Source organism: Bubalus kerabau, chromosome 13 (assembly GCF_029407905.1).
Source record: "Bubalus kerabau isolate K-KA32 ecotype Philippines breed swamp buffalo chromosome 13, PCC_UOA_SB_1v2, whole genome shotgun sequence".
Lineage (NCBI taxonomy): Eukaryota > Metazoa > Chordata > Mammalia > Artiodactyla > Bovidae > Bubalus > Bubalus kerabau.
Genome location: NC_073636.1, coordinates 78,107,095 through 78,132,811, shown reverse-complemented (window position 1 = coordinate 78,132,811; position 25,717 = coordinate 78,107,095). Strand labels below are relative to the sequence as shown.

The 25,717-nt window shown below is 43.1% G+C and overlaps 1 protein-coding gene, 1 long non-coding RNA gene and 3 other non-coding genes across 5 annotated transcripts in view; 1 reads left to right on the top strand and 4 right to left on the bottom strand.

Moving 5' to 3' along the window:
- Positions 1 to 441: 441 nt before the first annotated feature.
- Positions 442 to 3,240, bottom strand: LOC129626067 (uncharacterized). Its single transcript, XR_008701736.1, has 5 exons — positions 3,079 to 3,240; positions 2,656 to 2,764; positions 1,765 to 1,829; positions 1,378 to 1,454; positions 442 to 640 (listed from the first exon to the last, which is right to left on the bottom strand). It is a non-coding gene; the product is annotated as an uncharacterized LOC129626067 (long non-coding RNA).
- On the bottom strand, positions 1,604 to 1,695 carry LOC129626289 (small nucleolar SNORD12/SNORD106). The gene has a single exon (XR_008701901.1). It is a non-coding gene; the product is annotated as a small nucleolar SNORD12/SNORD106 (small nucleolar RNA).
- On the bottom strand, positions 1,906 to 1,996 carry LOC129626290 (small nucleolar SNORD12/SNORD106). Its single transcript, XR_008701902.1, has one exon. It is a non-coding gene; the product is annotated as a small nucleolar SNORD12/SNORD106 (small nucleolar RNA).
- Positions 2,839 to 2,930, bottom strand: LOC129626288 (small nucleolar SNORD12/SNORD106). Its single transcript, XR_008701900.1, has one exon. It is a non-coding gene; the product is annotated as a small nucleolar SNORD12/SNORD106 (small nucleolar RNA).
- Positions 3,241 to 3,400: 160 nt separating the features above from the next.
- ZNFX1 (zinc finger NFX1-type containing 1) overlaps positions 3,401 to 25,717 on the top strand; it is a 29,524-nt gene continuing 7,207 nt past the window's right edge. The window contains exons 1-12 of the mRNA XM_055545252.1: positions 3,401 to 3,839; positions 6,008 to 6,163; positions 10,210 to 12,021; positions 15,666 to 15,797; positions 17,370 to 17,518; positions 18,096 to 18,245; positions 19,571 to 19,685; positions 20,991 to 21,241; positions 22,902 to 23,041; positions 24,029 to 24,183; positions 24,613 to 24,758; positions 25,594 to 25,704. Coding sequence (XP_055401227.1) covers positions 6,103 to 6,163; positions 10,210 to 12,021; positions 15,666 to 15,797; positions 17,370 to 17,518; positions 18,096 to 18,245; positions 19,571 to 19,685; positions 20,991 to 21,241; positions 22,902 to 23,041; positions 24,029 to 24,183; positions 24,613 to 24,758; positions 25,594 to 25,704 — 3,222 coding nt within the window. The 5' untranslated portion in view covers positions 3,401 to 3,839; positions 6,008 to 6,102. The remainder of the gene's footprint in view (positions 3,840 to 6,007; positions 6,164 to 10,209; positions 12,022 to 15,665; positions 15,798 to 17,369; positions 17,519 to 18,095; positions 18,246 to 19,570; positions 19,686 to 20,990; positions 21,242 to 22,901; positions 23,042 to 24,028; positions 24,184 to 24,612; positions 24,759 to 25,593; positions 25,705 to 25,717) is intronic.

Genomic DNA, 25,717 nt, shown 5'->3' with positions numbered 1-25,717 from the left:
AGACTCTTGAGAGTCCCTTGGACTGCAAGATCAAACCAGTCAATCCTAAAGGAAATCAACCCTGAATATTCATTGGGAACTGATGCTGAAGCGGAAACTCCCAATACTTTAGCTACCTGATGATGCTCATTGGAAAAGACCCTGATGCTGGGCGACTGAAGGCAGAATGGAACAACAGAACATGAGATGGTTGGTTGGATGGCATTACCGACTCGATGGACATGAGTTTGAGCAAGCTCTGGGAGCTGGTGATGGACAAGGAAGCTTGGCGTGCTGTAGTCTATGGGGTCACAGAGTCCAGACATGTCTGAGCAACTGAACTGACAGTTATTTCTGCCTGATGAATTTCATGGACCGAGCCTGGTGGGGGCCGTGGCCAACACTTTCTGTGATCCAGTATCATTTGGTTCAAGGTCTTTCTAATGACTCAAGAGAACAGCATTTTCATTTAAAGGATTTTATTTTATTTCTCTAGACAGGAAGGCTACAAAGTTAAAACCTTAATAACCAAAACAGCCACAAGGTTTTACCTCTACACACTTAGGTTACACAACAACCCAAATCTTCATGCTTCATGCTTCAGAAGTAAATGTACATCTTTCTCAAGAGGCCTTGCATTCTGACTCCACAGCTTAAATTCCTTAAAAAGAAAGACACATCACAATCAGTACTTCATTAGGATGCAAATGGCTACTCGTTTGGGATGTCAGAGTATCTAGACTTCAGGAACTAGGAAGATGTAAAGTAAAGTACCAGACCAAGAAGGGAGGCTTCCAACCTGGGGTCTGCCCATCAAAGTCAGTATTATTCCTGATATGCCAAATATTGATTCTACTCAACATTCTGCATGAAATAAATGCAAAAGATACTTTAGGGACAAATGGAGGCATCTGAATGTAAAGTGGATAAGCAGGCATACAAAGCGTTATGTTTAAGAAGGGAGGCAGAAGGTAAAAAACTGTCTCCTTGATCTGCTCACTGTGATGATGCAAGGCAGTAGTTTTAAAATATTTACTTCTATTGATGTGGCTGCACCAGGCCTTAGTTGATGCACATAGGATCTAGTTCTCTGATCAGGGATCAAACCCAGACTCCTTTGCCACTGGACAGAGGAGTCTGTCCGCCATGTTTAAGAGGCCCATGGAGTAATGTACTGAGGTTGGCATCCAACTAACAGTGTTAAGAATTCAATCTTTCATAATGAATTACAAGCCATTTGGAACTTAACTCAAAAGGTAACTTGGAACCCTACTTGCAACTGGTCCCCAAGTCACTCCCAACTGGGCAAACCCAACACTTCTCTACCCGCAACACAATCAGTTATCATTTTATCAAGGGGTTAACACCTAAAGGGACAAAAATTTACAAAAACCTTACCTGTTACAGAACTGAACCAAACTGAAATCAGGCTGCCATCAACCTATGTAGGCCCTGATGTACACAGGGCTCTGGTCCTGTAGGAAAGTAAGAGGAAGCAAAGATAAATGACTTGAATGATGCCGGGGAGGAAATCATAGGGCAAGCCCTATTCCCAGTTTAAAAAAAAAACCACCCACACAGAAAGTCAGTGGTAAGCAGAAAACAAATAGGAGTTATCTTTGAGGCCAACGCATCAGACAAAACTGGCTACTAGTTCAGTTGGATCAACAGGGTCGATCTGATGGGGAAAAAAGTTAAGTCATCAGCTGCAATGGCCATACAGAAAAGTAGAACGTAGGGGGATAACCCCTTCAAAAGAAAAGCAGTTAAATAGATATGACTTACAAATTCTCTCCCAATCCTGGATCCATCATGGTCCATTCAATGCCTGTTTGCTGCCAACAGTGAGCCTGAGATGAAAACATTGAAACATGACCTGTAAGTCAGCTAGATGCAAAAGCAGTGGGGGGCAGAAGAGCTGCTCAAGTTGGCATATCAGACACAAACTGGCTTAGAGAAGTTAGATCAACATGGTCGATCTGTCGGGGAAAAAAGTTCAGTCATCATTAATGCCGGCAGGAACCTCTTGGACTCTACAAGGCAAACGCCCCGGCTTTCTGTACTTAACATGTGAGAGAGACCAGCATGGCTGGCAAGAGCTGTGGGAAAATGGTTGGCTTTTACTCAAGTGACTGCAGCGTTTTGACTGTGTCAGGATATCATCACACTTGAACGCAACATGTCATCACTTCTAACACAGCAAGGTCTAAGGAAAACTGTCTCAGAGATCCCAGCATTAGGGTGGCATTTTTAGACTCAGTTTTAAAAGCTAAACCTTTGAGAATTAGAGTAACATGGTCAAAAGAAACATTGGGCCTTCCTTAAAAAAGCAATGTCATCACAGTATTCACCCACTTGGAAATTTAAGCACAAAAAAGCTGTTTATTACTAAAAAAGGGAAGGAACGGGCATCTGAGTATGTGCCATAAGGAGCATTTTAAAAATGAACACCGATTCCCTTATCCTGGCTCGAAATGTGGCTAATACATATGTTTTTGTGAATTACAATAAAATGAATCCAGATTACCTCAAGAAAATCGAGTAACTAACTAAAATATGCTTATTAGTAATCCTTACTCTCTTTTGTTCCCCTGCCAAGGCGGCCTAGCAAACCGAGAGGTTCCTCAGAGCACAAATTCCTGCAACAGGTCAAAAACATAAGAAAAACGTGCTTACTCCAGAGGTCAGGAAGCTGAAGGTTGTGCCTGTCGACACGGGGTTCCCTTGGAGCCCCAGCAGGGACCCCTCCGCCAAGATTCATTCTGTAGCGTCTGATCACGCAGATCTGCGAACCAACAAAGAAGGTCGTCAGTCGCCATCTTTGCACAGTCGGAAGAGAACAGGGCACCGCCTTTTGAGGCCGGTGTTATCAGAATCAACTGGCAAGTATTCAAAGACATCAACATGGTCGATCTGATGGGGAAAAAAGTGAGTTCATCATTTACACCGGCCGAGGAATCCTAGGTTTCTTCAGCTCTCATTCATCTCCCCATCGACGCTTAGACCTATTCATTCAGAGGTGAGGGGACCACCGGGAGAGGCGACGGCACAAAGAGGGAAAAGGAGGCGCAGAGATGTAGAAGCGAGGTTTCTACTCACCACATACAATAGTAAATTCTGATTCCAGGGTTGAGACGACATCGGATGAGGAACAGACAGCGACCACAAAGAAGACAAAGCGCCGCAGACGCGAAAGGAAGAACAGCGAGCGAGCCTCCCTTAAGTAGCCAGCGGGGACTCTCACGCCTGCGCACTGGCTCCGAGGCGCTTCCTTTTCCCCGCCCCCGCCAAGCCCGCGCCGCGCGAGGCCCTCTGGGAAATGCAGTCTCCGCACCGCCCAGACGTAAGAGGTCTAATGGTCGTCCAGGGAGCTTTAGCCCCGCCCTTTCTCTGTACCTACTAGGCCTCCGGGTGCCGTCGGCCTTGTCGCCATGTCGCGCTTCACAGGCACCGAGCCTTCCGCCGGGTCCCCGCTCCTTTGGGGACCGCTGAGGCCTACAACGGCCTTGGGTGCTGTTAACTCGCCCCCCGCAGTCCCCTCCCTTCAGCAGCGCCCGCCCGAGCCCTCTTGCCCAGGCGCCTGGGGTAGCTGAGGCGACGCCCGCGCATCTGCCCGCCCCTGACGGGCCTCAGGGCAGGGGGTGCCGGCTGTGTCAGGGCCTGGCCCCCTCGCTCGGCGTCCTGGGCCACCGCCTCCTCCCCCTCGTCTTCCTGCCGGCCGGCCCCTCGCCCCGCCCCGTGTCTGAGGCGCCGGGAAACCGAAAGTGCGCGGTGCCGGGCGGGGCCGCGGACCTGCCTGCGCACGAGTCCGAGCGGCAGTCGGCGGCGGCGGCGGCGGAGAGAGGACACGCCGGAGCCTGGTGAGCGACCCCGTGCCCCGCGCCCCTGTCCCACACTTGGTCCCGCCCGCTGCCACTCGGGGCCCGTGCCGCCCTTCCCCTACCTCTGCCGCCCCCTCAGCCCCCGCGTCCCCATCACCCGCCTCAGAGCCCCTATCACTGAGGACCTCCATCACCCATCTCCGCACTCATCACCCCCTCAGCACCCCCCTCATCCACCTGAGTCCCTGTCCCCTCTTCCCAGCGTCCCTCTTACCCTCCTCAGCGTCTCCATCACCTCCGCCTACATCCTCATCATCTTGTTCCCCTCTGTCCCCCAGATCTCGGTCCTCACTTTCTGCCACAGGCCCTCCTTCATCCTCACCTTCCATCACCTCACTCATCCCCCTTCTTCTAGAAGCACCCTCCGCACCTAGACTCCCCATCCCTATTTCTAGGCGCCCCCTTCCCCGCCCTCGGCGCTTCAGCAGGCAGCCCCCAGCTGAGTTCAGTTCCTCCCTCCTCTTGAGAACCCCAAACCTCTTGCTGTCTCCCCAACCTCCCCAGCCGCTCCAGGCTTCAGCCTTGCCAGGGCACCTTCTTCGTGGCCCCACCCAGCCCTGGCTGTCCCTTGACCCTATAATAGCTCCATCAGGACCTGCTGAGGCCCTGGGTGTCAGGGACTTCTCCATCCTTTCTTCTACTCTCTCAGGAGCCTGGAGACTTCCTCTAACATCTTTCATTCCACCCTGGTAAATTACATTCTTCTCTGATTTAACTCTTCCATTGGCTTGAACATCACTGATTTTCTTCTTCCTGTCCTTTGAGGCTTTGATTCCCAAAGAAACCCACTCTAGTTTGCTTTTTTGGTAGCATTTCCTGTTCCTCCCTGCTTCTCCCTTTCCTTGCCTTTCTGCTTTCTTTTCTTCTGTTTCTTTTATCCCAGAAATTTGTAAGTTTCTATTTGAGTATTTTTTTTTTCAACAAGAGAAAGAATTGTTCCCTGAGAAGTTTTTATAATTAAACAGAAAAACTCTAAATATTGAACTTGTGCCTTGAGAACTCTTGCCTGGAAAATCCCATGGATGGAGGAGCCTGGTGGGCTGCAGTCCATGGGGTCTCGAAGAGTCAGACATGACTGAGCGCCTTCACTTTCACTTTTTACTTTCATGCTTTGGAGAAGGAAATGGCAACCCACTCCAGTGCTCTTGCCTGGAGAATCCGAGGGATAGGGGAGCCTGGTGGGCTGCCGTCTGTGGGGTCGCACAGGGTCGGACACGACTGAAGCGACTCAACAGCAGCCTTAAGAACTGGGTTTGATAAAATGAGAGATGAGATTCAAAAAATATTCCCAGCAGGAAGGAAGGGGACTCCCTACTCCTCATAATGCCAGATCTGTTCACAGTTTCCAAGTATGAATGTGTTAAAATTCAATGAGAGGGACAGTTGGAAAAGGTCCCTTTGCTGTGAACTCTGAATTACCCACTCTTTCCCCAGCCCACATGATGTGTATGAGTAGGATGGAGAAGTTTCCTTTAAAGGGGCTTCCTCTTACTCCTGTAGGACTACCTTTGCAGATCAAGATAGAAGAAAGAAGGAAGGAACCGCAGGTTTCTATTTGTAGTTGGTCCTGAGAAAACAGTATCCAGTTGATGTTAAGCCTCTTGGTTTTTGAAACATGTTCTTTCTTTCTTTTGCTCGGTGGAGGGGAGGGCTTTATCAGTTTGGCTCTGTTCCAAAGAGTAGTATAGTATCTACTCACTAATTATTTACAAACTATAGAGTACTGCAAGCTATAGAGTATTATAGAAGTGTTGCATGGAGTAGCGAATACATGATTTTGGGGTTAATAAAAATGTACTTTTTTTCTGTCCTAGCAACAATATTTGTTTGCTTTATAGGAGAGGAAAATGAAACCTAGCAACTGATTAAGTAACTTGGCTAAAGGTATAAACCAAACAGGAGTTTTGAATAGGAAATGATGACACTTCCTTAACCCCAAGAAAATACAAGGATGCAGGGAAGGGGGAATTTGATCCTAAATTGTGAATTTCCTGTTTTGTATCATAATTGGGCATTCACAGAGTTGAACACTTGTGCACATGATTAAAATCTGTGTTTGATTCTTAGTTAACAAAGCATTAAGATATAGAGGCAGAAGGATTAAGCTTGATACTATTTGGGTATTTGTTTTTTTCTTTTTCTGCTAGATGCTGTGTTTCAAAGGCGCTGAAAACTGTTAAACCGTGCAGACTTCCAGACAACTGAAATAACGTGACGGTGGAGGAGATCAGGTGACTCAGACATGGAGGACCGAAGACCTTGTCCAGAGGTTGGACCCAGGAATCCTCATATTAACCACAGAGGTGAGCAAGATTTTCTACTCTCAGATGATCCCAGATTGATGTTGGTTCCACTTATGATTTTTTACTTTACAAGATAGTCTAAAAGCAATAACCATTCAGTAGAAGCTGTGCTTCAGACTTGAATTTTGAACTTTTCCTGGGCTAGCAATATGTGTGTGGTAAGATGCTCTCTTGTGATGCTGGGCAGTGGCAGTGAGCTTCCGCTCCCAGTCAGCCTTGCTGTCCCAAGAGCAAGCAATTAATACACTTAAAACCACTTGTATCCAGACAACCATCTTATTCTTTCAGTACATTATTCAGTAAATTACATGAAATATTCAACACTTTGTTATAAAATAGGCATTGTGTTAGATGAGTTTGCCCAACTGTAGGCTATTGTTAATGTACTGAGCACATTAAAGGTAGGCTTGGCTAAGCTATGATGTTTGATAGATTAGGTGTATTTAGTGCCTTTTTAACTTAATGTTTCGAACTTATGTGGGCTTATCAGAAAATAGCCTAAGTCAAAGAAAATCTATAATGGGAAGGAAATCAAGTTCCTTATGGATGAGCAGGCCCACCAAAATTGACTGCATCTCTCAAGTAAAGAATGAGTAAAGAATGGTTTATTCTTGAGAATTCCCTGGAGGTCCAGTGGTTAGGACTTGGTGAAGTGAAGCGAAGTGGCTCAGTCGTGTCCGACTCTTTGCAACCCCATGGACTGTAGCCCACCAGGCTCCTCCGTCCATGGGATTATCCAGGCAAGAATACTGGAGTGGGTTGCCATTTCCTTCTCCAGGACTTGGTACTTTCCTGCAATGGCCTGGGTTAGTCCCTGGTTGGGGAACTAAGATCCTGCAAGCCGAGCAGCAAAGTCAAAAAAACCGAGAATGATTTATTCCTTAGCTACAGCATGAGTGACTTTGAGACTAAAAAGCCCTCCCCTTTCCTTAAGAGAGCTTCTGCTGCTGCTGCTGCTGCTGCTAAGTCGCTTCAGTTGTGTCTGACTCTGTGCGACCCCATAGACAGCAGCCCATTAGGCTCCTCTGTCCCTGGGATTCTCCAGGCAAGAATACTGGAGTGGGTTGCCATTTCCTTCTCCAATGCATGAAAGTAAAAAGTGAAAGTGAAGTCGCTCAGTCGTGTCCGACTCTTAGTGACCCCATGGACTGCAGCCTACCAGGCTCCTCCGTCCATGGATTTTCCAGGCAAGAGTACTGGAGTGGGGTGTCATTGCCTTCTCCGAAGAGAGCTTCTAAATTGGTACAAGTCACTTTAGCAAAGGTAGAGATGAGGTATCAGAAATGGCAATAACTGGTTTAGAGCAGCATTATCCAGTAGAAACATAATGCAAGCCAAAAACATAATTTTTGATGTTCTAGTAGCATCATTAAAAACAAAAAACAGGTGACATGAAATTTAAAAACTTAATACTAAATAATCATTTAATAGAATTTGGTATTTGTCTTATTTAAGCCAATGTATCCAAATAATATCATTTTATTATAATTGAGTATATTTTATTATTATAGGTCTTTTCTTGGAGTTTTTTCCTTCTAGTTTTATTGAAATATAATTGACATACAGCACTGTGTAAGTTTAAGGTATATAGCATAATAATTTGACTTAAATATATATCATGAAATGATTACCAGAATAAGTTTAATGAACATCCACCATCTCATATAGAAACAAAACAAAAGAAATAGAAAAAAAGTTTTTCCTTGTGATGAAGGAAAAAATTAGGATTTTTAGGGTAAATCTTAGGATTTACTCTCTTAAAAACTTTAATATATAATATATAGCAGTGTTAACTACATTTATTGTGTTGTACATTATTTCTCTACTATTTATTAATCTTATAACTGGGAGTTTGTACCTCTTAATCTGCCTTACCTACTTCTCTTCTTCCCCTACTTCCCTCCCCGCTGGTAATCACCTATTTATTCTCTGTATCTATAATTTTGTTTCTGTTTTTTTGTGTTCACTTCTTTTGTTTTTTTTAAGTTCCACATGTAAGTAAAGTCATAGAGTATTTGTCTTTCTCTGCCTCATTTCATTTACCATAATACCCTCTAGGTCCACCCATGTTGTTAAAAATTGTAAGATTTAATTCTTTTTATAGCTGAGTTATACTCCATTGTGTGTGTGTGTGTGTGTACACCCCACATCTTCTTTATTCATTCACTTAGGCTGCTTCCATATCTTGGCTATTGTAAATAATGCTGTGATGAACATGAGAGTGCACCTGCCTTTTCAGTGTTCATAGTACTTCGGCAATTTCAATTTGTGTTTATTCCCCACAAGTATTCAATATTATCATTTTCAGATGTTACCAATATAAAAAATTTTAATGAGGTATTTAACTTTTTTTCTGCTAAGGCTTCAAAATTCCATGTGTCATTTTACGCATCTTAATTCAGACTGGTCACATTTAAGACGCTTAATAGCTACACATAGCTAGTAGCTGTGTGTTCGATGGTATGTGTATAGAGTCCTAATCACCAAAGCAAAGTTAATTCCAAAAGCATCACTCTACTGCAATGATTATTCTGTTTGCTCAGAACTGTCTAAAACAAAACTGAATGGAGTCTTGCCTTTTCCTAAGTTTGCAATATATCCTCCGAATTTCAGTTGTGGAACAGATGAGGAAGAACTGTAGAATATTATTTTATGAGCTATGTGAATGTTGAAAGGTTGAGAAATAATACAATTTTCCATTCTTCCAAAACATTGTCTTCTAATCAGACCAGCATTAAAAGTAGGACTTTTTACAAGTATTAAAAGGACTAAATTTAATGATATCTTGGGAGTTTGAAAAGTAAATGTAAAAACAACAGTTACAAGGAAATATGTACATTAGTAGATTTTTTTGGATCTGACAGCATGAAATGGCCCAGTCATCTTGAATATGGTATTCATTTGAAACTTTTATAACATTTGTTATCATCAAATCATTGCTTACAGTCTTATTTTATTTGTTTTTTAAATCTCCAAGTCATTTTGCTAAGTTGGGTCAGCTCCAGACTCAGTTTTAGAGGAAAGGAAAGTGAAAGAAAATGGGCTTGGGTAAATTGGCCAAAGTCACTTATGAAATGTGTGGCAGATCAAGAAAAACATGTTCAGCTTCATCCACAGGATGATGTTAGCTTCTGTGTTTGCTGGGTACATCTGCTCTTCTGCAGACCTCCTTGTCTGAGGATTGGTAATAGAGAAGTACTATGTAGATGAACTCGTGCTGCAGAAAGGAGGAAGAGTTAAGTTTCATTTTTCAGGTTTCTGAATCACAGTTTGAGTTTCACTTTTCAGTTTCCTAAATCAAAGTTTGAGTTTCATTTTTCAGACCTGAAACAGAACTTGAGTTTCATTTTTCGGTTTCCTTCACAATCTATTATTTGGCTCAAAAACATCTTGGGAAAGGAAGTCCTACCTTCCCTTTTGCCATCTGATGCTGAGCAAAGTTCAAATATATATTTCCCTGTATACTTTTACCCCACTTGATGCCTCTGTTGCCTGTGACCTAATTGTTTAGAGCAGAAAGTCAGATAGTATACTAAGCATCTTATAAACATTTAATCTTTACAGCAACCCAGATAGTGAGGCTTAGAGAAAGTATAAAACTTAGCCAAAGTTGTACAGTAGGGAAGTCCCTAGACCAAGATTTGAATCAGGTCTGTTTGGCTATGAAACTCATGCTTTCACTATTGTTTGGTATTGGCAAGAGACTGAGAAAATGAGATGATCTTTTTGAGCCCCTGAAATAATCCCAGCTTATGAAGATTAAATGAGTAATTATTTTCTGTCATGTATGAGGCACTCAACAAATGTTTATTCCCTTTGTTCTTTTTGTACCCTCTGAAAAAATAGTATTTTCATAATGTATACAGCAACCATAGTTATCTATTTTATATTTATTAACATGACTTGGTAGGAAACCTTTTATCTCTCTGAATAAAACCTAAGCTCCTTAGTTGTTTTGGAAAATAAGAGTATGTTCATATTGTTGTACTATTGGATTTTCTTGCATTTTGATTTTTATGTTTGCCCCAAATCCCCGTTGTGTTTAGGACCTATGGATGGAGAATTACCACCAAGAGCTAGAAATCAGGCCAATAACCCACCAGCCAATGCTCTCAGAGGAGGAACCTGCCAGCCCAGAAGGCATCCCAGGGCCAACAACCATCCTTTTCCTCATGGGCAAAGAGAAGAGAGGTTTGGGGCCATGGGCAGGAACCCACATCAGGGAAGGAGAAACCAGGAAGGGCATGCCAATGACGAGCCTAGAGGCCAAAGACATGGTCAGGAAAATGACACCAGGAGGAGAAATGGCAACCAGGAGGGAAGGAACCGCAGACCCCCACCACGATCTGATGAAAACTTCCAGCAGTGGCGGACCCCCCACCAAAAGCTTGCAGAACAGCCACAGCAGGTAAAGAAACTGGGCTACAAGTTCCTGGAAAGTCTTCTGCAGAAAGACTCCTCTGAGGTGGTCATCACCCTTGCCACATGTTCAGGACTGCAGGAACTCTTGTCTCATTCTTTTATGAAGTCCGACTTCCTTGAGCTCATCTGCCAGGTTCTTCGGAAGGCTTGCAGTTCCAAAATGGACCGCCACAGTGTTCTCCATATCCTGGGCATATTGAAGAATTCCAAATTCCTCAAAGTCTGCTTGCCAGCTTATGTGGTAGGGATGATCACTGAACCCCTCCCTGAAGTTCGAAACCAGTATCCAAAACACATTAGCAATATCATCTCCCTCCTCCAGGACCTTGTAAGTGTCTTCCCTGCCAGCTCTGTGCAGGAAACTTCCATGCTCATTTCTCTCTTGCCAGCTTCTCTTAATGCTTTGAGGGCCTCTGGTGTTAACATAGAAGAGGAGACAGAGAAGAACCTGGAAAAGGTCCAGACCATCATTGAACATCTGCAGGAAAAGAGGCGAGAGGGCACTTTAAAAGTGGACACCTACACTCTTGTGCAGCCCAAGGCAGAAGACCATGTTGAGAGCTACCGGACCATGCCCATTTACCCCACTTACAATGAAGTGCACTTGGATGAGAGGCCATTCCTTCGCCCCAACATTATTTCTGGAAGATATGACAGCACTGCTGTCTATCTAGATACCCACTTCAGACTCCTACGAGAGGATTTTGTCAGACCCCTACGAGAGGGCATTTTGGAACTTCTTCAAAGCTTTGAAGACCAAGGCCTGAGGAAGAGAAAGTTTGATGACATCCGAATCTACTTTGATACCAGGATTATCACCCCTGTGTGTTCATCGACAGGTATTGTCTACAAGGTGCAATTTGACACAAAACCACTGAAGTTTGTCCGCTGGCAGAACTCCAAGCGATTGCTCTATGGGTCCTTAGTGTGCATGTCCAAGGACAACTTTGAGACGTTTCTTTTTGCTACTGTGTCTAACCGGGAGCAGGAAGATCTCTGCCGAGGAATTGTCCAGCTCTCTTTCAATGAGCAGAGCCAACAGCTGCTTGCAGACGTCCAGCCCTCTGACTCTTTCCTCATGGTGGAGACAACCGCCTACTTTGAGGCCTATAGGCACGTCCTGGAAGGACTCCAGGAAGTCCAAGAGGAAGATGTCCCCTTCCAGAGGAACATCGTGGAGTGTGACTCTGATGTGAGGGAGCCAAGGTACTTGCTCATGGGGGGCAGATATGATTTCACTCCGTTAATAAAGAATCCCTCAGCCACTGGGGAACTTCTGAGGAATGACGAGGGCTTGAGACGTCCCAGAGTTAATGTCTTAGACCCCTGCCAGTGGCCCTCAAAAGAAGCCCTGAGGCTGGATGACTCCCAGATGGAAGCCTTGCAGTTTGCTCTCACAAGAGAACTGGCTATTATTCAAGGACCTCCTGGAACAGGTAAGATAAAATTTTTCACAGCACACATCTGCCCTAAGAGATAGGCAAGGGTGACTTGGACTCTTAAGTTTCTAGAATGTCTCAATTTAAGACATTCCCCTGAAATGGGCATCAAACTTGTTTAAAAAGTAGCTGCTCAAAAAATAAATAGGTAGAAATTTTTTTAAAAAGGAACTGCTCATAGTGATTTTCCAATGAGGACTTGTTGGTATACATGGTAATAGATCAAAATCACAAGGTTAGAAAAGACTTCTAAGGGGTCAGACTTAGGGAGATGCCTGACTTCTGTCTGCTTCATCAAAGGCTGTATTGATTTGCTTGATTTTATATAAATTTAAATAGTATCAACTATAAATACCCTGTGTGCCAAATACTACTGTCTATTTTTTGCATATGTTAACTCATTGCAAGGCTGTGAGGTAGAAGCCATTCCATGTTAATTAGATGAAAAAACTAAGGCAAAAAGGATTTGAATGATATGTTGATGCTCACACAGATGGCAATTGACAGACCTGAGACTCAGGCAGTTTAGAAGCTCCTGGCTCTGTCATCTACCTCATTGTACTTGTTTCTCTTGGAAATACACCTGCCTACCTCCTCCCTGACCTGTGTGCCACTCTAATCCTTCTCTGGAAGGATAGCTGCTATTAGCAGTTTGACGTACATCATTCCAGATGTTTTCCAAAGTTAAAACTGATATATCTTCATGTCTCTGAATGTATTTATATGTTTACATACATACCTGCATAGTTTTCCTATTTTTTAAATAACAAAAATGAGATTATGCTATATTTGTATATCTATATGGGTCTACAATTTATATATGTATGTATATAACTACATGTTAGGGATATTTTTACATTCTTTACACTACAGTCACATTTAGAAATGTACCTCACTCTTTTTACAACATGCCTGTATTCATGGTGTGAATGTACCATGTTGTGGTTTTTTTTGTGTTTTAGTTTCACAGACAGTGCTTATTAAGTATTCATATATCTATTTCTGTGTGTGTTTATCTTTGAGTACTCTGCTTATTACTTCTATAATGTTTTTCCTTAAGGTGGGAATTCACATTAATAGTTAGTAGGTACTGCTATATTACCCTCTCAAAAGAATATTAAAAAAACAATGGGAAGAGGTCCTTAAAAAATACCGATAAAACAATGGCAGCTCATGATAAGAAACTAATGTAACAAAATGCAAAGTAGTTACTGATGAGACACCCATATGATGGGAAAATATGCATAATTAAAGTAGTGCTTTCAGGACCTTAGAAGAAGAAAAGGATATACCAGTTTGTACTGCCACCAAGAATGAATTAGTGTTCCTATTTCCTTATATACTTTCCAGCATTGTTGTATGATATCAATCTTTTCTCATTAGCAGTTTTCCCTGATCTATGAGATTATAATTTTTGGCTCATTTTAATTTTAGTTTTATGTTTTAATTGAAAAGTTGGTTCAGATTTTTTTTTTTAATCCATGTCTTTCTCCCCTCACCATCCCACTTGGTTCTTTTATCTAAAGCAAATGATGTTATTGTCTTCCTATTTATCCTTCCTGAGATAGTCTATGAATATGCAAGCAAATGCATACTTATATTTATTTCCCCGACTATTTTTTTTTAACTCTGTGCTAGAAAACAGTTTGCATATTGCTTTGCTAACTTATAAAATATCTTGGTGATCCTTTCAGATTGGTGCACAAGTGGTATCCTGTTTATGAGTATGTAATATTCCATTGTATAGTTAGTTTATAATCTCTTTAACCAGTTCTCTATGGAAAGATTTACTAAAACAAACAATGTCAGTAAATAACCTTGTTTGTGAGTCATTTCACACAGAAGCAGAATATGTCCAGGGGAGAAATCCCTAACTGAATCAAACAATATGTGAATTTGTAATTTTAATAGGTAGTGCCAAATTGCCCTCTAGAAATGTATATCACGGTGGTTAATTTGTATTTCTTTAATCAAGAGTGACATTAAATATCCTTTCTTGTCTTTATTAGCTACTTATATACTGCTTCTATGGATTGCCTTTTTGTATTTGACATATTTCTATTGGATGGTTTCCCTTTCTTACTGATCTGTAGGAGCTGTTAGTATATTTAAAAAATGTTGTGTTCCAAATAACTTCCCCTAATATTATCATTTGAATTGGGATTCTTTAGCTCCAAGTATAGTAACAATTTAGTAATTTCACACTAGCTTTACACACATACATACACACACGCAGCTACTAAAAAAGAGCCTACCTGTGAATTTGAGGGGAGGTGACAGAGGGGTCATCTTGGAGGTAGAAATCCCCAAAAGTATCCATTCTAAGGGGAAGGAAGCAGTGGGAGAGAATGGGGTAAATACTGAATTATAAAGATTTTCTTTCCTCTGGAGGTCTCCTTATCCATCCAGGACTCCAAATTAAAAACATGGGAGTTACTCTTTTCTGTTCCCCGCCCCAGCCAAACCATTATCCTGTGGCAATCAAGTTTACCTCTGGAACGGCTCCCCAGTCTGCCTCCTTATCTCAGCTGCTGGAGCCAGGCCTTATCCTCCGTCACTCCCTGGAAGATGGAGGAACCTCCCAGCCAGTCCATTTCTATTCTCTCTTGCCCAGCCTTACTCAGTTAGCACTTGCCCAGAAGTGACAGGTAGAAGCCTCTTCTAGTCTCATTGAGTAGACCAGAATCCCAGTTGTTTTCTTGGTACCTTGTATTTCTCATTTCCCACATTTGTGATTTTTACATTTGTTTGTGTGATTATCTTTCTCTTCTGCAAGTCTGTAAGTTCCAGAAGATAAGAACCATGACTGTTTTGCTCACCATTGTATTTCTTGTACTTAACCCCATATCTAAGACCTATTTGGCACTCGATACATACTATATGAAGAAAAAGAAGCAAGAAATTGTCATTTATTTATCTATACTGAAAAGTATTCCGCTATACTGAATTTTTTTATTTTCTTGTATTACTCAGTATTGAGTACTTTTGAGGACAGTGGCTACCTTCTCAGCCTGACACAATATAAGAATTTAGCATTTACTAATGAGCCCATAACTCTAACTCCAATGTTGATTTCTGTGACTTTTTCCCTCCTAACACAAAGGCAAGTCTACTGTTGTATATTAAAAGCATTTCTAAATAATTCACCATGTGAGATTGGAAACAGTGTATTAGTATATGTCTGTCAGTAGAAAACTAGCTGAAAACAATGCCTTCCAGCTGTGAAAAATAAAGGATTCTTTTTCTATACTGACAGAGAACTGCCTCCAATTTTAGTAAGTGAAAAAAACAAGATATAGAACAGTGAAAATAGTCTGCTACTATTTGTATTTTAGAAAGGAAGGGGGAAGCTAGAAAAAGACTGTATATTCATTTTTGTTTGTGTATGCATAGAATGACTGTCTCTGAAAAGTTATGCAATAAACTAGTAATGTTGGTTGTTTCCAAGAGAGGAACTAGGTAGCTGGAGACATAAGAATGAAGAGAACATAATACAAAACCATTTGTGCTTCTAGGATTTTAAACCATCTCAGTGTATTGCCTTAAAATTTTAAATAATAATAACTTGCTATAAGTAATTAATTACTCCTTTTAGAAAGTCTCTTTAAGTTTTTTAACTCTCCTTTTTCCTTGTTTTTTAGGCAAAACTTATGTGGGTCTAAAAATTGTTCAGGCCCTTCTAACCAACGAGCCTGTTTGGCAAATTAGCATCCAGAAGTTCCCCATCTTGGTTGTGTGTTACACTAATCATGCTTTGGACCAGTTTCTGGAAGGTAATATCTGTAGGCAAACTTGTTCTCTGTTGAGAGTGCTCTGGTGGTCTATGGTTAGGATTATGGGCTTCACTGCCGTGGTGCAGGTTCATTCCCTGGTCAGGGAACTGAAATTCCACAAACCACACAGCACAGCTGAAAAAATAAACTTCTCTCTTAAGACATATATAGTTGAACCATGAGCGACGTCACTTGCTCTCTGTTGCACTTTGAATAAAGTCCACAGTCCTTGCTGAACATGACAGGAAAGGCTGTGTGCTGTCCGTGTGCTTGTGCTTGGTCGCTCAGTTGTGTCCGACTCTTTGTGACCCCGTGGGCTGTAGCCCACCAGGCTCCTCTGTCCATGGCGATTCTTCAGGCAAGAATACTGGAGTGGGTTGCATGCCCTCCTCTGTGTTGTCTGCTCCAGCCTAAGTCTGATGCTCTTGTCCTACCTCTTCCCTTGTTCTAATTCCAGCCACACTGATTGTCTACAATTTCTTGTCTTCTTCCAGCTTCTTCTTGGCCCATGCTGTCTCCTCTGCCTAGCATGTACTTTTTCTTTTCTTTTCTCTCTCAGTCTTGATGCATCCAGCCCAGATGGTTCCAGCTCATTCCTCAGGTCCTACTTCATATGGACTTTACTTCTTGCCCCAGGTCCTGTTGTATTTTTTCTTCTAAGACTTAATTGGCACATATGTATGTATCTCTACCCTGGACTATAAATGCTAAGAGCTTTGGTCCTATTTCTTTCTATATTCACAGATCCTGACACATTCTAGACACTCAAAAAATATTAATCACATTAATGAATGAATAAGTATTTATTTTTTCTTTGGAAAATAATGCTTAGACTATTATTTTCCACTCTTTTATATCCTTCTTTCATCTACATTAAATCTTCAGTATTCCTGGAGTCTCAGTTTAAATTAGATCCTCAAAAATTAGCTCCATACCCCACCCAACTAGTTAAGGTCCCCTGTTACACACTTTTATCATGTATTTGTAGTATTAAATTTTATTAAGTTAAAATGTTTACATGTCTTCTCTGGTAGACTGTGAATCATGAGAACAAATGAGGAACTGAGCCTGCGTTTTGACTACTTTAGCTTCCAAACCTAGCCTGGTACATAATAAGCAATCAGCAAATATCTATAGAGTGAGTAATAGAGAGCATTTACTAATGCTTACTTTGGGCCAGGCCCCCTCTAGAAGCTAGAAAGATACTCTCTCGTTTATCCAGGCTATAGCCCTATAGGGAAAGTATTACTGTCTTCAAGTCACAGACAAAGAAACTGAGGCTCAAGTTAAGTGACCTGCCCCAGGTAAGATAGCAGTAAGTGGTAAAGATAAGACTTGGGTCCCCAGGTGTCTGAGTCTAAAGCCTTTGCACTGAAGCATCACACTTTACTGCTCTGCAGGTCACGTCATCTCTGGGGCCTTCTTGTTCACTGGTAGGGTAGATTTCCTGTAAATACCAGTTTGTACCCTTAGGGACCAGCTGCACCAACATCCCAGACACATGCAGCTCTTACCCAGGAGAATCCAGCATAGCTCCTCTTAACTCTGCCCGTGCTCCACTTTGCTCCTTAGGCATCTACAAGTGTCAAAAGACCAGCATTGTGCGGGTAGGTGGAAGGAGCAACAGTGAAATCCTGAAGCAGTTCACCCTGAGGGAGCTGCGGAACAAGCGGGAATTCCGCCGCAACCTCCCTATGCACCTCCGAAGGGCCTACATGAGTGTAAGTCCCAGCTTCGGAGATCTGAGGTTGCTCAAGGGAGAACCAACCAAGACAGCAGTGGCTTTGTGGGTGGGCAGGCCAGGGGAAATAGGGAAGCTCCACAAACCTGGGAACAACCCAGGTTCTTTCCAGCATTCCATTAATCCTATGGTGGGATCTTTGCCCTCGTAGTCCAAGATGGAGAAAGGACAAAAAAGGGCACACCACCCCTCCCAGCCCCTGCCAGGACCTTAAAGCTACTTCCCCCAAACCACCCATAACCTTTCTTCCAGCCTGTTGGCCAGATAAATATCATCTTCTAGCTGGGCAGTGTTGTGCCCAACCAAAACTCTGAATTCTTACTACTAAGGGAAAGAGAAGTCTCCACCATGGTATACTTGGTCTATTTTCCTGTTGTATTATTTGTTTCCTTTTCTTCCTAGTGGTAGGAGGCTTTTAGACATTTTAGATACTAATCCTCTGGTTTTAAGACTAGCTGTTCCTGTGTTACCTTTGTTTTCCCTCAAGGCAGAGACTGAGTTCTGCTGAGCATGATGACATACTTCCTCATCCACTTATTTCCCTCTGCTCTTGGTAGATCGTGACACAAATGAAGGAGTCAGAGCAAGAACTGCATGAAGGGGCCCAGACTCTGGAGTGTACCATGCGTGGGGTACTACAGGAACAGCATCTGGAAAAGTTTATCTCTCCCCAGCACTGGAAAAGCCTGATGAATGGACCAAACCAGGTAGAGGGGTCATCCCGTGGAGTACAAGCATCTCTCGTCCAGTATTGGGAGGGAGCCTCCAGCAGAAGTAGCAGTCAAAGTATTAGCTATAATCTGCTATGATTCTGCTGTGATGTGAAAAGTTCCTTCTCGGGAGAAAAGTCACCTGAATATACTAGTCAAAAATAAGGCTCTAGAGCCAGTCTGCTGGATATGAATCTTGATTTTGCTCTAGGCGACTTAATTTTTTTTGTTGCTGTTACCTCTTTTATAAAGGGGGATAGAGACTTCCCTGGTGGTCCAGTGGTTCAGACTCTGAGCTTCCACTTCAGGGGGCATGGGTTTGATCCCTGGTTGGGGAACTAAGATCCCACATGCCATGAAGCGCAGCAAAAAACAAAAAACACACACACTTGGGGACCATATTTAGTTGAACTATGTGAAATTGCCAGTATTTGTAAATTTAACTTGCAAAAAGGCAGTCTTTTACAGATCAACTTAATTCTTATAGGATTGTTATTGGACAAGCAAGTTAATATCTGTAAACCTCTTAACTTAATAAGTGTGCTCGAAATATTTGTTAAATGAAACCAAATCATGGCAAGGCAACCTAGCACGTGTAGAAGGCCTGGGACTTGACAGACCTGTCACACAGACTGACTGTGTGACTTGAGCTCGTGTGATCCTCAGGGCCCTCAGCAGTCAACAAAAATAAGAATAATGCCTGCATTCAAAGGATATTACAAGAAGTATCTGATGTACTCTGTGAATTTTTTTTTTCTCTTTTGGCTGTGCCACGCAGCGTGCAGGGATCTTAGTTCCCCAACCAAGGATTTATCTTGTCCCTCCTGAAGTTGAAGCGTGGAGTATTAACCACCAGACCACCAGGGCAGTCCATGATGCAATCTCTGTAAAGTGGGTGGCTAGGAATCCAGTGAAATGGTAGCTCTACTATCAGTGGGTTGGCATTTCCAGGGTTACAAACCCAAAAACTTTAAAAAAGGTCAGTCAGGTCGTGTGAATGACTGAAGCAGGCTAGTTAACTGTGTTGTTAAGTAGTGAGGACTGAGACAAACCGGAAAAGGCGTGGCAACAGCGCTCTTCAGCCATTTGTTGCCTTTTAGGAACACAGGTTCATTGCCCCCATAGCTCCTGATTTTGTCAAAAGAAGCAGAAAAATTTTGTTTTTAAAATTCTGTACAAGTTCTATTAACAGACCCAGTTGCCCAAACATTGCATTTTTAAGAGAGTTCTAGGGGAATTACCTTTTGACCTCTTGAGAAGACCTTTCCTTCATACTGAGTTGTCACAGAATTCTCATTGACTAATAATTCTTCTTTCCTCAGGATAGTGAATGGGTTTGCTTCCGGGGTCGGAAACATTCCATGATGTTGGAGTTTCTCGGGCTGGGTGTTGGTTCTTTCACCCAAAGTGTTGCTCCAGCAGCACCTGAAAATACAGGTAAGAAGTGGATGTGTGCCTAGAGTCACACCTTATGGTGGACTGTGGTTAAGACGAGAAGAGCAAGACCTTATAGTAATGCCCAGAATTTATAAAGAGCCATAATCAATCAAAAAAGACCAATAAAAGCTTAATAGGGAAACAAATAAAAGACTTTTAAAGAAGCATATCACAAAATCTTCATGGTCAATAAACATGAAAAGTGCTCACTAGAAACAAGAGGAATTAAAACTACAATAATATACTATTACACACCTACTAGACTGGCAAAAATTAAAATGTTTGATATAATCCCACACTGATAAGAATGTGAGCAGCGGGAACTCTGATATGATACTAGTGGAAGTATTGATTGGCAGATCCACATAAGGAACTCAAATGTCCATCCACATTTGTACAACAGATGGATCAATTACCGTCTATTCAGATAATCGATACAACTGTGAAAAGGAATGAATTACAGCATATACAGCAATATGATATGACTCTCAGAAACATACTGAATGTAAAAAGCAAGTTACAAGAAAATATATTCAATGTGATTTCATTTCTTTAGAGCTCAGAAAAGTCAAAGCTAGATAATGCATTATTTGAAGATATGTATTCATTATATCCTAGAGAAGGGAATGGCAACCCACTCCAGTATTCTTGTCTGGAGAATTCCATGGACGGAAGAGCTATGGAGTTGAAAAGAGTCGGACACAACTGAGCGACTAACACACGTACACACATACATTATATATGTGGTATCATCGACTCAATGGCCATGAGTTTGAGAAAACTCTGGGACATAGTGAAGGACAGGGGTACCTGGTGTGCTGCAGTCCATGGGGTCACAGAGAGTTGGATACTTTTGAGTGACTGAACAACAACATATATATGGTAAAGTTAAAAGGGAGGAATAAGTAATAAAAAATTCAAGTTAGTACAGCTCACAAATGTCTTCAAAGAAATTGGTAACTTTCTGCTTCTTAAGTTGGGTGGAAGATACCTGGATGTTCATTTTATATATTTTTATTATCATTTAAATTGCACGTTTATGTTGTATACTTTCCTTTGTATATGTATTGACATAAGTAAGATCTCCCTTAAAAAGGCATACATTCATGTGATTTTCTAAATGTAACAAAAATGTGGGGAAGGAAATGTGTCTTTCTCCCCTTCATTCCTCCTGTGTTTCTCTCAGCGGAGGTGACCATTTAGACCTTGGGAATGTCCCCACGCATCTAAGCTCTTGTAGGTACCCTTCTTTACCCTTTGACGTTAAGACTCTCCATCCATGTCCTGCCTGCTGTCCTCTCTTAGCCCAAGCAGAAAGGGAGGAGGAGGAGGAGGAAGGGGAAGAAGATGGTTCACTGATTGAGATCGCAGAGGAGGCTGACCTGATCCAGGCAGACCGGATGATTGAGGAGGAAGAGCCGGCGCGGCCCCGGCGGCGGAGGAAGGAAGAGAACGGGGCAATCCAGGAGCTGGCGGAAGTACTCCTGGCCATGAGGCTAGACAACCATGGCCCCGGGATGGCAGCCGGGCAGGAGCAGGCTACAGGAGAGTGGGAGGTAACTCACTTCCTCACAGCCCCCGAAAGCCCTAACAGAGTGGGAAAGGGGAGTTCAGTTATTACCACCAGGGGATTGTGGGTTAAACTCCCGAAACAGACCTGAGAGCATCTGTCCTGACCTGATTTTCACCTTCTTCTGTTGCACTATATTCACTTCATCCTCATAATTAGCTTAATTTACCCTGTTACAGGGCTTCCCTTATGACTCAGCTAATAAAGACTCTGCCTGCAGTGCAGGAGACCTGGGTTTGATCCCTGGGTTGAGAAGATCCCCTGGAGAAGGGAAAGACTACCCACTCTAGTATTCTGGCCTGGAGAATTCCAGGGACTGTATAGTCCAGTGGGTCACAAAGAGTCAGATACAAATGAGTGACTTTCATTTCCCCCTCTTACAACCTAATCCTTGTATAAGATAGGTCCCGTTTTCAAGGGTATAGAAATTACGGCCTTTTAGAGGGGTCCTGCCGATAAATGCTAACTTAGAAAAACAGGAAGCAGGTAGCCAAGGACTTCTCTTGAACTTCTAGAGAAATGTAGCATATATGAGTCAGATCAGACACTGATGGTCTTAGTGCTTGGTGCTTTTATAGATAGTCTCAACAGCAAACCAGCCCGAGCATTAGGATTTTAGAGGATTCAAGTAAAACAGAATGAAGTAAGCTGTATAGACTGAATGGAACGTTTCTCCTTCATTCACTTTGAAATTTCTTATTTCTCTTAGAGCCAGAATAGTATAAATGCCCAGACTTTCTGTCTTCTCCTTCCTTTGATAGAACCCTGGGGTCCTCAGAATTTACCGTGTGTTACTATGACAATAGAGCACTGAACCCTACTGATGATCTAAGGGACTTTGAGGGCAGGTTTTTACTGAATGCAGTGTTCTCCAGTCTGCTGGCTTTGAGCCTGATTTCCTAGTTCAGTTCAGCGTCTCTATGTGAGGCACAGAATCACGATCACAATACTTAGAAGCATGGATTGGCACATCTCTCTGCCCTGTGGCCTTAGGAGGAGTTTAATTTTTTGGTTTTGAAATAGAGGGGAGTCCATAGTATTGTGACATCTATCTGGCATGCTAGTCCTTCTAAAGGCTCATGACCTCAGATTCTGACAGAGCCAAGGAAGAATATTTTCTCCTAAAGGGTGCTTTTCACCCACATGTTTAAGATACTATCTTGATATAATGGCATTAAGACCATCTTAGCAGGATTTGTATAGCATTTAATGAGAGAGATGTACCTCCACTATTGTCGTGTTTTAGGAATAAGAAGCAGACTGTGGTCAAAAGATGCTCAGTAGTAACCAGTTTACCAGCACTCTTCTAAAGTGCTTTCCATGTATTTTACTGCTTCAGTCAATCCAGCAACTCTGTGAAGAGGCACTGTTATTATTCCCATTTTATAGAAGGGAAGGCTGAGGCACATAGAGGTTCAGTATGTTACTGTAGGTCCCACAAATAATAAGTAGTAGATGGGACTTAGAACCCAGACAAACTGGCTCCAGAGCACTCATTTAGCAATGAAATATCTGTGGGGAGAGTGTGGAACATTTAAGAGATGTTCATCAGAGATGACAGTTCCATTTTTCAGTGTGCTCTGGCCCCCATCTTAGAACCAGGCCCATCTCTGCTCCATGACTCTGACTGGTATTGATATCTGCAGACCCAGCGCAGCCAGAAAAAGAGAATGAAGAAGAAAGTGAAGGCTGAGCTTCGCAAGCTGAACACCATGACTGAGGCTGAGGCCAATAAAATCCAGGATGTTTGGCAACTGGACCTCAATTCTCGCTGGCAGCTTTACAGGTATGGTGCCTGTCCCCATCCTCACCGCCACCCCCACCCCCAGCCAGCCCATGTAATTTCCCCAGGGTGTCCCTTTCCCGTTTCTAGAATATAAGCCCTTCAAATCCTCAACATTAGTGCTAACTGATGATGGATCGAGCACTCCCGATGATCTGAGTGCTGGATGCAGCCATGGGATAGAATAGACACACACGGCTCTACCCTGTGGGGTTTGTGTGTAGAGTCTAACCAGGAAAACAAATTAGTTTGTTCCACAAATAAAAAGTTACAAATAGGCATCACCACTGAGAAAGAAAGACCAAGGAGCTAAGAATATTAACATGGGAGCTGAGCTGGTCTGAGCTATCCAGGAAAGTGACACTGGAGGCAAGATCTGAAAGATGAGTAGCCCTTATTAAGGCCAGTTGGGAAGGGGAGCAGATGAGCTTGTGAGGACCACATGCATAAAGGCCTCCAGATGGGAGGGAGCATGTTTGTTTGAGAAACTGAAAGAAGGCAACCACCACAGCTGTGGCTCAGACAAATGGAAAGTGAGGCCAGAGAGGGAGGCAGGGGCCAAGTTGTGCAGGGCCTCTTAGGGCTGAAGAGGACTGTTGGAAGGTTTTATAGCAAGAGTGCTGATATAATCTGTTTTACTTATGGAGAATTGGGGGAGGAGGGGGGAAGGGGCTTGGCAGGAATGGAGTAGGGACAATTTGTGAGAAATTCTTCTTGAAGCTTTTAAAGTTCCTGACTCTTGTCCAGTTATTAGCATCTGTTCTTTATCCCCCGCCTTCCTTAGTTCCTGACCACTTACATACATCTCTCTGCACATCTCTTTTGTTGGGCAGGACTCTCAGGTCCCTGCACATCTGGGTCTTGTCTTCTTTCTCTGTGGCATGTAACCTCCTCTAGGGTGTAGGTTCCACTTATGCACAGGGCACACTGAGGGGGTTCCACCACTTCTCAAAGAGCATGTGGCTTCCTATCATTCTTCACATTCTTCAGGCTGTGGCTCCAGATGTACCAGGCTGACACCCGCCGAAAGATCCTCAACTATGAACGCCAGTACCGCACGTCAGCAGAGAGAATGGCTGAGCTGAGACTCCAGGAAGACCTGCACATCCTGAAAGATGCCCAGATTGTAGGAATGACAACCACAGGTAAGAAAGCACGGAGTTCACTCTTGGTGCCAAATGCCTATCAGATTATCTGGGACAGGTAAAGAGAAACTTCTTTAGTAGGTTAGAGGAAAATACCATGAAGAGCTCTTGAGAGCAAGCTCTGTTTTGGATTCTCTTGGTGATATTCACCCTCTTGCTTCCATTGCATTTGGAACTTCAGCAGCTGATGATTCCAGTGCCAAGGTTCCAAACACAGTGAAAGCAAGTGCTCAGCAGTGATGGCATGGGGACACTGCTGGTCTGGAGACTGTCCAGCAGCACTCATTCTCGTCCAGTGGTCCCCAGAGCCCTAGGTGGACAGGAGGACTCAGCTGGAACAGACCCAGGTTCAGGGTGCACCAGTCCAGAAGCCAGTGACACAGGGAGTCCAGTACATCCACTCAGAGGAGTCTCTTCTCTTGACTCAAGGTGCTGCCAAATACCGCCAGATCCTGCAGAAGGTGGAGCCCCGGATCGTCATTGTGGAAGAGGCTGCAGAGGTCCTTGAGGCCCACACCATTGCCACACTGAGCAAAGCTTGCCAGCACCTCATTCTGATTGGGGACCACCAGCAGGTAGGCCTGGGCCCTCTCGAAGATGAACTGACTCTCTGCAGGGGTGGAATCAGACAGGAAGACCCTGGCCTCTGCTTCCTTCCTCCATCCTCAGGCTTGTTGGTGGCTTTCTGTGATTCCTCTTTGCCTCACCTCCCATGTCCAGTGTAAGAGCAGGTCCTCTTAGATTTGGGGCGTATTTTAGAGGTAGCGTCATCTATTCCATCTGGCCTCTTTGCCGTTTTTAATTTACCTTGGCATTTTAAGTGGACTGTTAAAACAGCATGCTCCCCATCCCACTGGTTCCGTTTTTTGCCATGCTGTAATCCATTCCTCATAAAGGAACCAAAGTGAATTTTTTTAAAAAACTCAAATCAGGTCATGTTACTCCCCAGCTTAAAACCCTTCAGTGGATACCCATTGAACTTAATATAAAAATCAAGCATCTTAAAGTGGCCTACAAAGACCTATATTCTCAGGGTACAGCCTGTTTCTCTGACCTCACCTCACACCACCATCTGTCTCATTTGCTCACTATGTTCCCAACTCCTATCCTTTCTGTTTCCTCTTATGGCTTCCTTTTTGAATGACTAACAACTTCCTCCATGCTGGTGTCAACTCAGATGTCACTCTTCAGGGAGATATATGTAAAGAACCTCCACCCCCAGGCATTCTGTCACATCACCCTTATTTCTTGGCTTCATGGTCTTTGTCATTCTTTGCCCCTAGCCTGTTAACATCTAAAGCCGAGCCTGGAACCCAGAAATCACTTGAAAAACATTTGATAGGTGGGTGGATGGGTGGATGGTTAACATTACATTTTCAGTGGACAATCCTCAGCCATGTTTCTCTTCAGCTGCGCCCCAGCGCCAATGTGTATGACCTGGCCAAGAATTTCAACCTGGAGGTGTCCCTCTTTGAACGGCTGGTGAAAGTAAACATTCCTTTTGTCCGTCTGAATTACCAGGTGAGAAGCTAGA